This window comes from Temnothorax curvispinosus, unplaced genomic scaffold (genome assembly GCF_003070985.1).
Source record: "Temnothorax curvispinosus isolate PA1 unplaced genomic scaffold, ASM307098v1 QBEX01009904.1, whole genome shotgun sequence".
NCBI classification, from domain to species: Eukaryota; Metazoa; Arthropoda; class Insecta; order Hymenoptera; family Formicidae; genus Temnothorax; species Temnothorax curvispinosus.
In genome coordinates this window covers 44,001-55,146 of record NW_020219684.1, presented here as the reverse complement: position 1 = coordinate 55,146, position 11,146 = coordinate 44,001, and the positions used below count along the sequence as shown (strand labels likewise).

The 11,146-nt window shown below is 40.7% G+C and overlaps 1 protein-coding gene across 2 annotated transcripts; it reads left to right on the top strand.

Annotated features, from left to right (window-relative positions):
- The first annotated feature begins 4,468 nt into the window (after nucleotides 1-4,468).
- Nucleotides 4,469-11,040, top strand: LOC112459546. Of its 2 annotated transcripts, XM_025023718.1 has the most exons (4): nucleotides 4,469-4,841; nucleotides 7,560-8,333; nucleotides 10,140-10,301; nucleotides 10,430-11,040. In XM_025023718.1, exons 2-4 carry the CDS (start codon nucleotides 7,776-7,778, stop codon nucleotides 10,934-10,936), a joined length of 1,227 nt encoding a protein of 408 aa, XP_024879486.1. In that variant the 5' UTR covers nucleotides 4,469-4,841; nucleotides 7,560-7,775; the 3' UTR covers nucleotides 10,937-11,040. The 2 variants fall into 2 exon arrangements, with proteins under 2 accessions (XP_024879486.1, XP_024879485.1); XM_025023717.1 differs by lacking the exon at nucleotides 4,469-4,841 and having other exon boundaries at nucleotides 7,015-8,333.
- The last annotated feature ends 106 nt before the right edge of the window (nucleotides 11,041-11,146 follow it).

Genomic DNA, 11,146 nt, shown 5'->3' with positions numbered 1-11,146 from the left:
TGCCGGCGTTCTCGTTCAACCCGGCTATGAACATCAATACGATAGCAATTCACGCTATTCTGCAAGTACTGAATCCAGTAAATCTGAGATCATTGCACATGACAATGATGTGCCCGCGAAGTCGTCTTTAACTGACGCCAAGCATCCTGCAATCACCACCATCGACTCATTACTTCTAGCTGATACTAATGGTAAATATTCCAAAAAACAAGAATAAAATTTTTTACATCTTCAAATAATAACCTCGTAAAGCGCCGCTTATCTTGAAAGTCGCTTGAAATAACTTCAGCTTATACGAGTTTCAGTGAAACGCGAACGCAAATCAACGCGGTATCGATATTAATGCGAATTCAATGTAAACTGTTTAATTACAGATAAGCTTCTGGAGAAATGTCAGGCCGTGACAAACGACTTATTATCCCCCGACATTCCCCCGAACTTCAGTTACTCGTATTACTCGTTAATTCCAGAAAACGAGCTTCCAGAAAGCAGTTACTTCGATTACTCGTTAATTCCAGAAAACGAGCTTCCAGAAAGCAACCGTACTGATACTACTGGTAAATATTCCAAAGAACCAGAATAAAATTTGTGACATTTTCAAATAATAACCTAATGCACCGCTTATCTTGAAAGTCGTGTAACTTTAGCTTATACGAGTTCCAATGAAACGCGAACGTAAATCAACGTATCGATATTAATGCGAATTCAATGTAAACTGCGTTTAATTACAGATAAGCGTCTGGCGTGGTGTCGGAGCATAAATGACTTCTTCATATTCTCCACTCAGCAAATGCTGACGTTTCTCCGTTATACTTCATCAGGACATGAAACTTACAGCGATACTCCCATACCCTCAGGTATATGGTAAAGTTCAACTCTTGACTAATGCGAATTCAACGTAAACTGTTTAATTACAGATAAGCGTCTGGAAAAATGTCAGGCCGTGACAAACGAGTTATTATCCAATCCCCTGTTTGATTTGTTTAAATCCTCCAAATATTTTAACACCGAAGATGCGTTGAAAAGTATCACGAAGTCTTTTTCAACTGACGCCAAGCCTCCACTCATCGATTACTCGTTATTTCCAGAAAACGAGCTTCCAGAAAGCGAGCGTACTGATACTACTGGTAAATATTCCAAAGAACAAGAATAAAATTTGTGACATTTTCAAATAATAACCTAATGCACCGCTTATCTTGAAAGTCGTGTAACTTTAGCTTATACGAGTTCCAATGAAACGCGAACGTAAATCAACGTATATCGATATAATGCGAATTCAATGTAAACTGTTTAATTACAGATAAGCGTCTGGCGTTCTGTCGGGGCATGAATGAATACGTCATATTCCACATGCAGTTACACATGAAGTCTCTCTCTGATATTTCATCAGGACGTCAAACTTTCGAATATAGCAATGCTCCCATATCCACAGGTATATGGTTCAACTCTTGAATCAACAAACATAACAATGAGACGTTAATTTTTATAAGCATATATTCTCCCTCCTTTGTCCGCTTGGTAGACGAACTTTTATATACGATTTTCTAAATAAGAAATAAAATGTTTTATTTCAATATTATAAATCTATGTGTATGTACTAATTTCGTGAACGTAAATATTTTAATAAGATCATGTTCTTTTCGTTACATTTTTAACATGCCATAAACCTCATCATATCATAAAACTCTAAATAAAAAACTATTTAGACTTACTCAAATTTATACATAATATAGTAGATCTTTAATACCTCGGCGATATATTCTTTAATGCTCGGTATAAACTGGTAAAAATAGTTGAAGTAGTTGAAGTAATAATTAAAATACTTTTATTTCAATTATTTAATAAGTATAATAATTTATAAACCCAACACCCTATATGTATATTAATAAAAAATGTGTTGCTTCATTGCCATTTGCGCGACTCTCTCTCATCGCTTTTACCTCTCCTTCACAGATACGCCCACGAATTCAGAGAAATCTCTGAAAATCATTAATAATACATGTTAAGATGGATACTTGTATATTAATAAAAAATTTTTAATTTAAAAAATTTGAAAACTTGCAATTTATGATAAGAAGAAGCAATATGACTTAACTTTTATGCACGAAAAAATCGATAATATCGAACTTCATGTATAAAACTAAAAAAAAAATTTTTTAATTTAAAAAACTGCATAAATAAATCCTTTAAATCGAAAAAATTGCACTCCATTGAAATATTAAAAACTTTTCGGAAAAATACACATGCGAATAAATACCTGCCCGGAGAACTTCTTTTCTCTCCATGACATTTGTCATTCCCTCTCAGCCATTTTTGAAGAACGCTGAATTTTCCTCCGCCACTATCTCGTTTCTTGGCTACTCTTTCATTGGAGTGAGGTTTGGAGAACTTTGACGTGCCATCAACTTTTTCTGGTGTAAAGCGTTAATTCGCTCCCTAAAACACATACATTTAACGAATGTTAATTTTAATGCAACAAATTGTTTAATTGAATTTCTTTTTACGATGATATACCTGAAGAGTCATGTTGATTGTACGTATGTGTTGCAACCATCAATAGATTCCGCCGTATCTGGTGTGTAATTTTGCGTGGTAAAGTTGAAGCCTTCATGACTAACGGAAGGTACGGAAAAATCGAAACCTTTATTACTTGGTGAAAGTCCCAAGTCCGGTATCATCGGGTTTTTCTCAATCGGATTGTTTTCTAACTCCTGCTCGAGTTTCATATAAATTACGCTGGTCTGTTTATTAATCGCAAGCGACCATACCTCTACGCCTCGACCCTTATCGAAGCAATATTTCGCCACTGAATCATCATCGATGCGCACCAAAATTCCTTCGTGATTTACGCACAGTAATGTCTTGTCTCTCTTCACATGAGATATCGGTAATGTGCCCCAAGATGGCAGCTAATTTTCACTATAAAATTTTTAAAATAAAAATTTATTTTAAAAATTTTACATGCATATAAATTATTATAGATGACACATGTGTATATCAAATATTTGCTCCACAAAAATAATTATGTATGAAAATTAAATTAAATTAAAAGAAATATCAATTAAATTTCTGTTATATATGTAGAAAGTAGAGCTTCCTTTTCTCCCTCTTCTCTTATATTTCCTGCCTAACAATTAAACACATATATATTATTATAGTTCTACAGCAAAAACGATTTCCAGATGACAGAAATGTTCATCCATGAAACAAATATTATTTTTACATAGTGAATATTATTGACATTATCAAATATTATTTCTTTTATTTTTTTATATTACATATTAGTTATTATACTTTCTATACATATAATATTATATATATATAACATATATATAATATTTATTACATTTATATAATATTTATAACAGTCCGAGTAAGAGCCCAGCATTGCCGTAGCGTCTTACGCCTTACGCGAGAATCTTGCGTTACGCGACACGCAACCCAATCTTACGGCAACGCACGAAGAAAAGCGCAACATAACGTACGTAACATAAGACTAATTACGTTACGTTCTTCTTTGTGCGTTGCCGTAAGATTGGCTTGCGTGTAGCGTAACGCAAGATTCTCATCATGTAAGGCGTAAGACGCTACGGCAATGTTCGTGCGCTGGCCCTAAAAATTGTCGTAATTTCGACAAAGTACGTAGAGGCCAATAAGGCAGGTCGTTGGCTGCATCGCGAAATCAGGCTAGGGCGGTAAAGGTGAAAGGTCAAAGGCAACGGGCTAGCACGGATATCGACTCGGGTGAGATCGAGAAGGCGAGGTAACCGGGTTATAGTCGGGGCGGCGGATAGGCGCCCTCCAAAGCGGGTTGTCCTAGAATTCGACTTTGGCGTTTTCGCACGCGCGCCCCGGCGTTCAACAACATATCCCTACGCCTTTGTTACGTTTGCAAAATAAGAATAACAAATATATACAAATTGCTGTACAAACGCAAAGCGCAATTTACTATTGCTGGCGTAACATTCTTTCTTTCCTAGCACAACAAAATAATCTCTTCTTTCTAGCTTGTACGTATGTAATTTTGTAATAAATATAATACCCCTCTGCAGTCCAAGTAAACGTAAAAAAATTCTTTTATATGAATTCTGTTTCTTCTTTTCTCTCCTTTCTTATTTATATGAATTTTTTTATATGGAATTCTCTTTCCTATCGACAATTATCTTTAATCTTTAATCTCAAAACCGAATCCTTTTGCAAGCACGGTCAAGTCTCCTTTTTTTTGCGAATGCGGCACTTAATTCCGTGTGAGTGCGGTGAAAGTGACAGGTCAGCTGCTGTTATGTTCGTACCCCCGCCTAGATTCAACCCTGCGCGAGGTTCCTCCTGCGCGCGCGGCTGCCGATGATAGAAGGGATGAAGTGGAGGATGAGGGAGAGAGAGAGAGACTGAAATGGAGAAGAGGAGAGAGAAAAGGAGAAAGAGGATAGAGGCGCGTGCGGTGCGGCTGTCTGCGGCTGCTCGTTCGTCAGTCGGTGGTCGTGGGTGGTCGCACGCACGCTCGGGGGTGACGGGTGCGTCTACATTCGCGAGGAGGGCGATGGAGGCTTCGTTGCGCCTTGCTGGCGATCGAGTGAGACGCGCCATTCGTTGAACCGCGTCATCGTCGTCGTTCGTGCACCGAACCGTCCGCGATAAAAGTGGCACGAACGGGACAAGGGCAGCGCGTAAAAGAAGGGAACCCTCGCGAGCGACGGGGTGACAAAATGTCGATGTATCACTGTTTATCGTGAACGAGTCGAGGAAACAAGGCAGACGGGGCAGTGGGAAAGAGAGAAAGAGAGAGAAAAGGGGGTTGAAACACGATTTACCTCTCTCTGTCTTTCTCTCTCGGATTGTCGGTACGCGCAGTCGTTTATGATGTTGTTGGCTGGCTTGATGCCTGTTTCTTCTTTTTTGTTTGCTATATATTGCTGTTGCTGCCGCCGCTCGCTGCTGCAGCGGTCGTTAGCGACCGAATTGAAAAAAAAAAGTACAGAAAGATAATGATATACCTACTCGAGCGTAGCCTTTTCGTTGGCCTCGTTGTTGTCGTCTTCGTTGTCCCTAGACTCCTCCAATATTCACCCTCTAAAACAAAAAAGTAATTTTCATTGCTGTCGTGAGAGAACGATGCGAGAAAGAGAATTAGATGACGTGCCCGGGGGCCACCAGCCAGCCTGTGATTTTCTATTATACTTATCACGAATAGATGATAACGCTCTTTTCTTCTTCTTGAACCCTCTTGCGTGTCTTGCTCGTCGTGAACTATCCTTGGTACCGCGATTGTCCCCGCGGTACCATCACGTTGAATATCTCCCTGTCTATAATCTTCATGCATGCACATATCCGTCCTATATGCATCATGCATGCCGCTTATCCGCTAGGCACGGACGACTAACGCTCGTCGTCCAGCTCAACCGTCATGCATTTTTTAACCACCGTATACCGTGAACAGCTGTATTGAAGAACGATTCCTGAATCTTCGGCTATAACAGTTGATTTGTAGATATGAATAATTTCCGACCTATTTCACCAACATCGCGGTTAAACTTCTACCATTATTTATGCAGCACTGGAATTCAAGAAAGAGAAACAGAGAGGAGACAAGAAAGGAGAGAAATGTGTTAATTAATTTGTGCCTCTTTCTACATCTGCTTGTAGAAGAAGAGAAATAATTATTCGCGTTAGTTCGTTAGTCTGAATTCATGATAAATTATGCGTTTTCCTCCTCTCTTTATAGAACTATTAAATTATTAGAAATTCTATTATAATAAAATCGTTAATTTATTAATTTGTATTATCAGTGCAACTGGATTCTGTTAGATTCAGTAATTTCCAAGACTTGCAATTAGATATAAATTAAAGTTAAAAACTCAAACAATTGTTGGCTTCTTAGTGATCAAGTTTATCGATTAATAAACTAATTAATCTAAATATAATATAACTGATTAATTTTTTATTTAAAAAAAAGAGGTAAAAAATTAATTTAATTACTTTTGAAATTAATTGACATTGCTGAAATCAGTCATCAAGGGTCATTGTAATCGATAAACAGAAATTCGTGCATTTCGTACATGGTCTGCAATTTATTTCACTAATTCTTTTCTCATTGCTTCTTTTTCGCAATGTGCGCTTGCAGTGTGTAATCAAGCACTTTTAATATGAATGTTTGTAAATATGTATAAAATAAACATTGCTTTTTAGATTATTGTAAATAATTAATGGTGTGACATATGACGACTGTAAATTATCATAATATGCCTGAAGAATATTGTAAACATGTTTCCCGCATACCGCATAATTAAAATTCAATCCTTCTGAGCAAGCTGAATAAATCAAATGTATTTTATTGCGCGTATTAATCAATTTTTTACTTAAAAATAAATCAACAACATATATTTTATCGAAGCCAAATTTAAGAAATCATTTTTGCTTTGATGAGATAAAAATATCAAATTACTTCGCAAAATTGTCATTTATTAATGTGAATTGAGTTTTAAAATATTTTAATTTGTAAAATAATTTACAATTAAAGAAAATATTACATAATTATTCTGTTATATACACATATACTTAAACTTGTAGTTGTAATATTATTCCATTATTACAAAATTATGTGAAAATTTATGAAATTGGGAAAGATGTTCGCAATTTCATGAAAAATTTGTTCCTAAATATTACTTGATTATGTATATAATGTATGTATAGAATTTTCAAGTGTTGTGCTAGAACTGTGTGTAAGTGTGGTAATGCAATTAGATGTAAACTAAAATGTAACTTTACATTTGCTTTCCGGATATTCAGCGAACGCATAACCGAAGTACCCGATATAACACTCTAAGCAAAGCAATAAGTGTTGCATGTTAAATACTATGTAATTAATAATATTATTTGAATCAAGAAAGGCGGATTTCAATGGAATTATTCAATACACTAATTTTTTAATTTTATCTTAAGACTTAATTAAATAACATGTTAAAATTATTTAAAAAATTGTGACGTAAGACTAATTATAATTAATTGTATCCGTAATGTGTAAAGTTTAATTTTACGACTCGATTTCTACAATTTTTCGTTTCCCTTTTAAAAAAATTATACGTAAGAACGATTGTAATTGATCACAATATCTGTAATGTATGATACTTTAATTTCACGACTCGTTTTCGACAATCTTTCGTTTGCTTTTTCTCTACCCTAACATTTAGGTATGTACTTATGTTGCTTTAAATGCAAAAGATACAACATTAATAAACGATAGCTAAAAAGAAGAATATATATTTGGTATATTGCTTGATTTGAACTTTGGAAATCAGTTGAATCGAAGGAATAAACATTACCCGCCTTCCAAAATTAGATATACACGTGGAAGACGATCGCGATAACTTGTATCCACTTGCATACACGAGTCGTCAAGTTAATATAATACGTTATGCGTTCGCCAATCAGCGGTAATTTGACTCAACGTAAGGGTGGATCGCTTTTATAGTCGTGCTTGCTGCATAGTGATTTAGATACGTAGACCGTAATGACGGGCGCCACAGACGGGCGGAGCTCCGTCACGTTTCTTGCCTTTCCAGAGGGGCAAGGGAAAGAGTGAGAGAAAGACAAAAAAAAAGGGAGTGATACTCCCTCGGGATACGAACGAGGGTGCGGGAGACACACGCGCGCGCCATGGCAAGGACCGATCATCGACGTCATGCGACGTAACTCGTAACCGAGAACGGGGGCTGCCCCGGATACGGAGTACGCCTTGAGACGGGAAGCGAGGAAGCGATCCGGCAACCCGCGGAGCGATGTACGCCGCGGCGGGTGGTGCGAGCATCGCCAATCGGAGGAAGCAGAAGCGGCTGCAGCTCAACAAGCAGGCGCCGGTCAACGTCGTTCCGCCAAGACTGAAGACCGGCTTACCGCTCGGCGCGCGTCACCAGCATCAGCATCAGCATCAGCACCAGCACCAGCATCAGCACCAGCATCAGCATCAGCACCAACACCAGCATCAGCATCACCATCAGTATCATCAGCACCACCACCACCACCCGACCAAGCTCGCTGCCCGTCCGCACCAACAAGTCGCATCAGCACCGCAAGTCCCGCGAGGGCAACACCAGGCGCCGACGTCGACGTCGTCGTCGTCCGCCGCGTTCCATCCGGTTATCGACGACCGGCGCCGCCATCACAGGTCTCAGCAAGTCGCCCCGGTCTCGCCGATCCAGTTCCCGATCTCGCCGCCCCCGCTCTCCCTCGAATCCTCGGCGTCCGCCACCACCACCTTCCCGGCCAACAAGAGCAATTTTCCCTTCCCGCCGCCCTCGATCCTCGATCTCCGAGTCTCGCCTCCTACGGAGCTACAGGTGGGTAACATCGTCGGGTACTCTCTCCTCATAACCAGCCTCCTCCAGGTTCACGCTGTTCCTTATAGCCGCTCTCTCTCATCTTTCTCTATTTCTCGCCCAAATCACCATCACTTTCCATCTTCTTACGTATAGTTCACGCGTATTTATCACAGAAATCATGCAAAGCGAGATAAATATGCGTCCCTCCCGCAATGTGCGCATTAGGCAGAGAAGACCGTTGAGCATCCGATTTGTCTGATGCTGTCACAAGTAACAAAATATTATGATATACTTACTTAAAAAATCATTACAACGTCCGCTTGAAAATTTCAAATTTTTGGACTTCGTTATATTATATATTAATTATTACAGTCAAGATAATAAAATTTTTAGATAGAACATTTCGCCATAAAGTTTAATGAGGGAAAGCTCATTTTAACGTTTCCGCGCCAGTTTTGTGTCTGGATACTCGTCGACTGAGAATTCGATTACGTTATCTCTGCCGAGTGCGATCATTGACGAAATTAGATCAATAAGAATTACAAAGCTCACTTCTCTATCGCTTAAGCGCGACTCACCCTCACTCAAAGCGCATATATGCTTCCCCTGATCGCACCACATCTCTTTTGCCGGCACCTCGTACAACATTATATAGCAAATAGCATCGATCGGCTGTCTGGTGGCGCATATAACACGCGATAAAGCCCGTCGAGCAGCGTATAAGAGAGGCGACAGATTCTCCATGCCCGAATATCTTGCTGGCCCGGCAAGTCGGCTAAAGGCTCGTAATGTAATTTCAGTATAGCGTGAAACATGCCTTCCACGATTATCGTCGACGAGAACGAGCAGCGATCGATGCCGATGGCGAGTAACGCAACGTTCGGTATCGATCGCTGATGGAACTTTGAGGTGGACTGCAGGTCTCTTCGTCATCATATCGGGGGGAAAGGCGAAGGGTTAAGAGGAAAAAAGAAAAGAAAGAAAGAGGAAAAACCCGGGGCAATCAGGGGAGTTTTGAGATCTTTCGATCGATAGTATACGCGAATGAATAAGCGGGATGCAGGCTGCTCTATTAATTAGACGAGAGAAACAGCGTATACGGGGGGGGTAAGGCGGTGAATTTTAGAGAATTACCTTCCAATTTCGCCACCAGACTCATTCCGCCGCTACCACGATATCCCCCACGATCTTACGTGTACGGGGTAAGTATCAAAAGAGTTCACGGTCGTCGTCGAAAAAGCAATTTTGATTCCTTCGCGTGAATTAACGCCGTAAATTTAGCGACGTCGTGCAATTCTTCTCGGAGTACTGACACCTAGAACCGAACTCGTTATGAATAAAGACCGTGAAAAAGTTCTATCTGATCGCGTACACGCGTATCTCATTGATTGGTATTTCTTTGGATCGATTACGGCAAGATCGATCGAGCAACCTTTAGGCAAACGTAAGGAACGTATATCAATCGCTCTTCAGGTAGATCATAAATTTTTTTTACCACATCATATCCGAAATAATATTCCATTATTATTTAATATTCCATTCATTTCACGTAGGACGCATGTTTTCAAAAGAGCTAAAGAAACATAAAAGGTTTTATACATATTTATTGGCGAACCTAGACTGCTATGGGGATACACAATATTCTCACGGAATTTTGTTGTACAGTACATACAAAGTAGTTGCGAAATACAAATAAATTAAAAATGATCGATTAAAAAAACATAACGACTCGATGCGTCGAGTACTCACATTAACGAAAGATCATGCGATTCATTGGCCTTAACAACTGCTCATAACGACATGTCTGAGAGTTACGTATTTCAGTGCGGCGTTCAGGGACCTGGCGGCAAGGCAGCGTGGCAAGGATGCAACAGACCTTCGCCCCTTCCCTTATCTCCTACATCGCCCGGGTATCACGCGGATGGCTACAGCAAAAGCCAAACGAAGCAGTGCGAAGCACATCGGCGATGGATGAAAAGAAACAGGGTAATTTTATCAAATACTGACATAATGTTTAGAGAAGGAGGAGAGGAGGAAAGAAGGATATAGTTTATAATATTTGATCAAGAAATTGAAGGTGTTTTTACGGAACGCGTGCTTCAATCTTGCTTCAGATAAGAGACGCCAGTTACTGCTACGGAAGCAGCGGCGAGGACGACGAGGAAGATGACAGTAACGCCATTCGCCTGCAGCGGGGCGAGGTCAGCGCGGCGGTCAACACCGTGCTCTACGTGGGTTTGGGGACCACCGCGCTCGGTTTAGTTATCTCGTTCGTCGGCACCGGGGAGAAGGGATTCCTGAGCCCGCAGCTGAGGCTGGTCGGCCCGTCGTTACTGTGCGCCGGTCTGCTGTGCTGCCTTTTCCGCGTGTTGCTGTGCCTCTGCCTGTGCCACTGCGGTCAGTGCGGTCGCTGGCGATTCTGTCACGTCGACTCGCACAAGGAGAAGGCGAGGAAAGCAGACGCGCGACCGGGACCGGGAACGTTATCGACCGCCTCGCTGTTGCCGCCGTCGACGCAACAGGAACGAGGAGAACGGCCGGTCGCGCCGACGAGCCGCTCCGTGTCGCCGGCGACCAAGGGACACGAGCTTCTGCTCTCACCTGCCCAATTACCGGAGTGAAGAACAACGTGATCGCGCACGCCACGGACATTTTCTACCGAATGAATTCTATATACCGTAAACGCCGATTTACTGCCGGGCTCGCGCCCGATTACACGATCCTAGTTTCCGTTGCGGCCTGAACCGCGCGAGCTCTCGCAAAGAACCTAAAGAAGTAGTCTAAATGCGTCTTAGAGCTTAAACAATAGAAGAATAAAGGAATCGGCTACG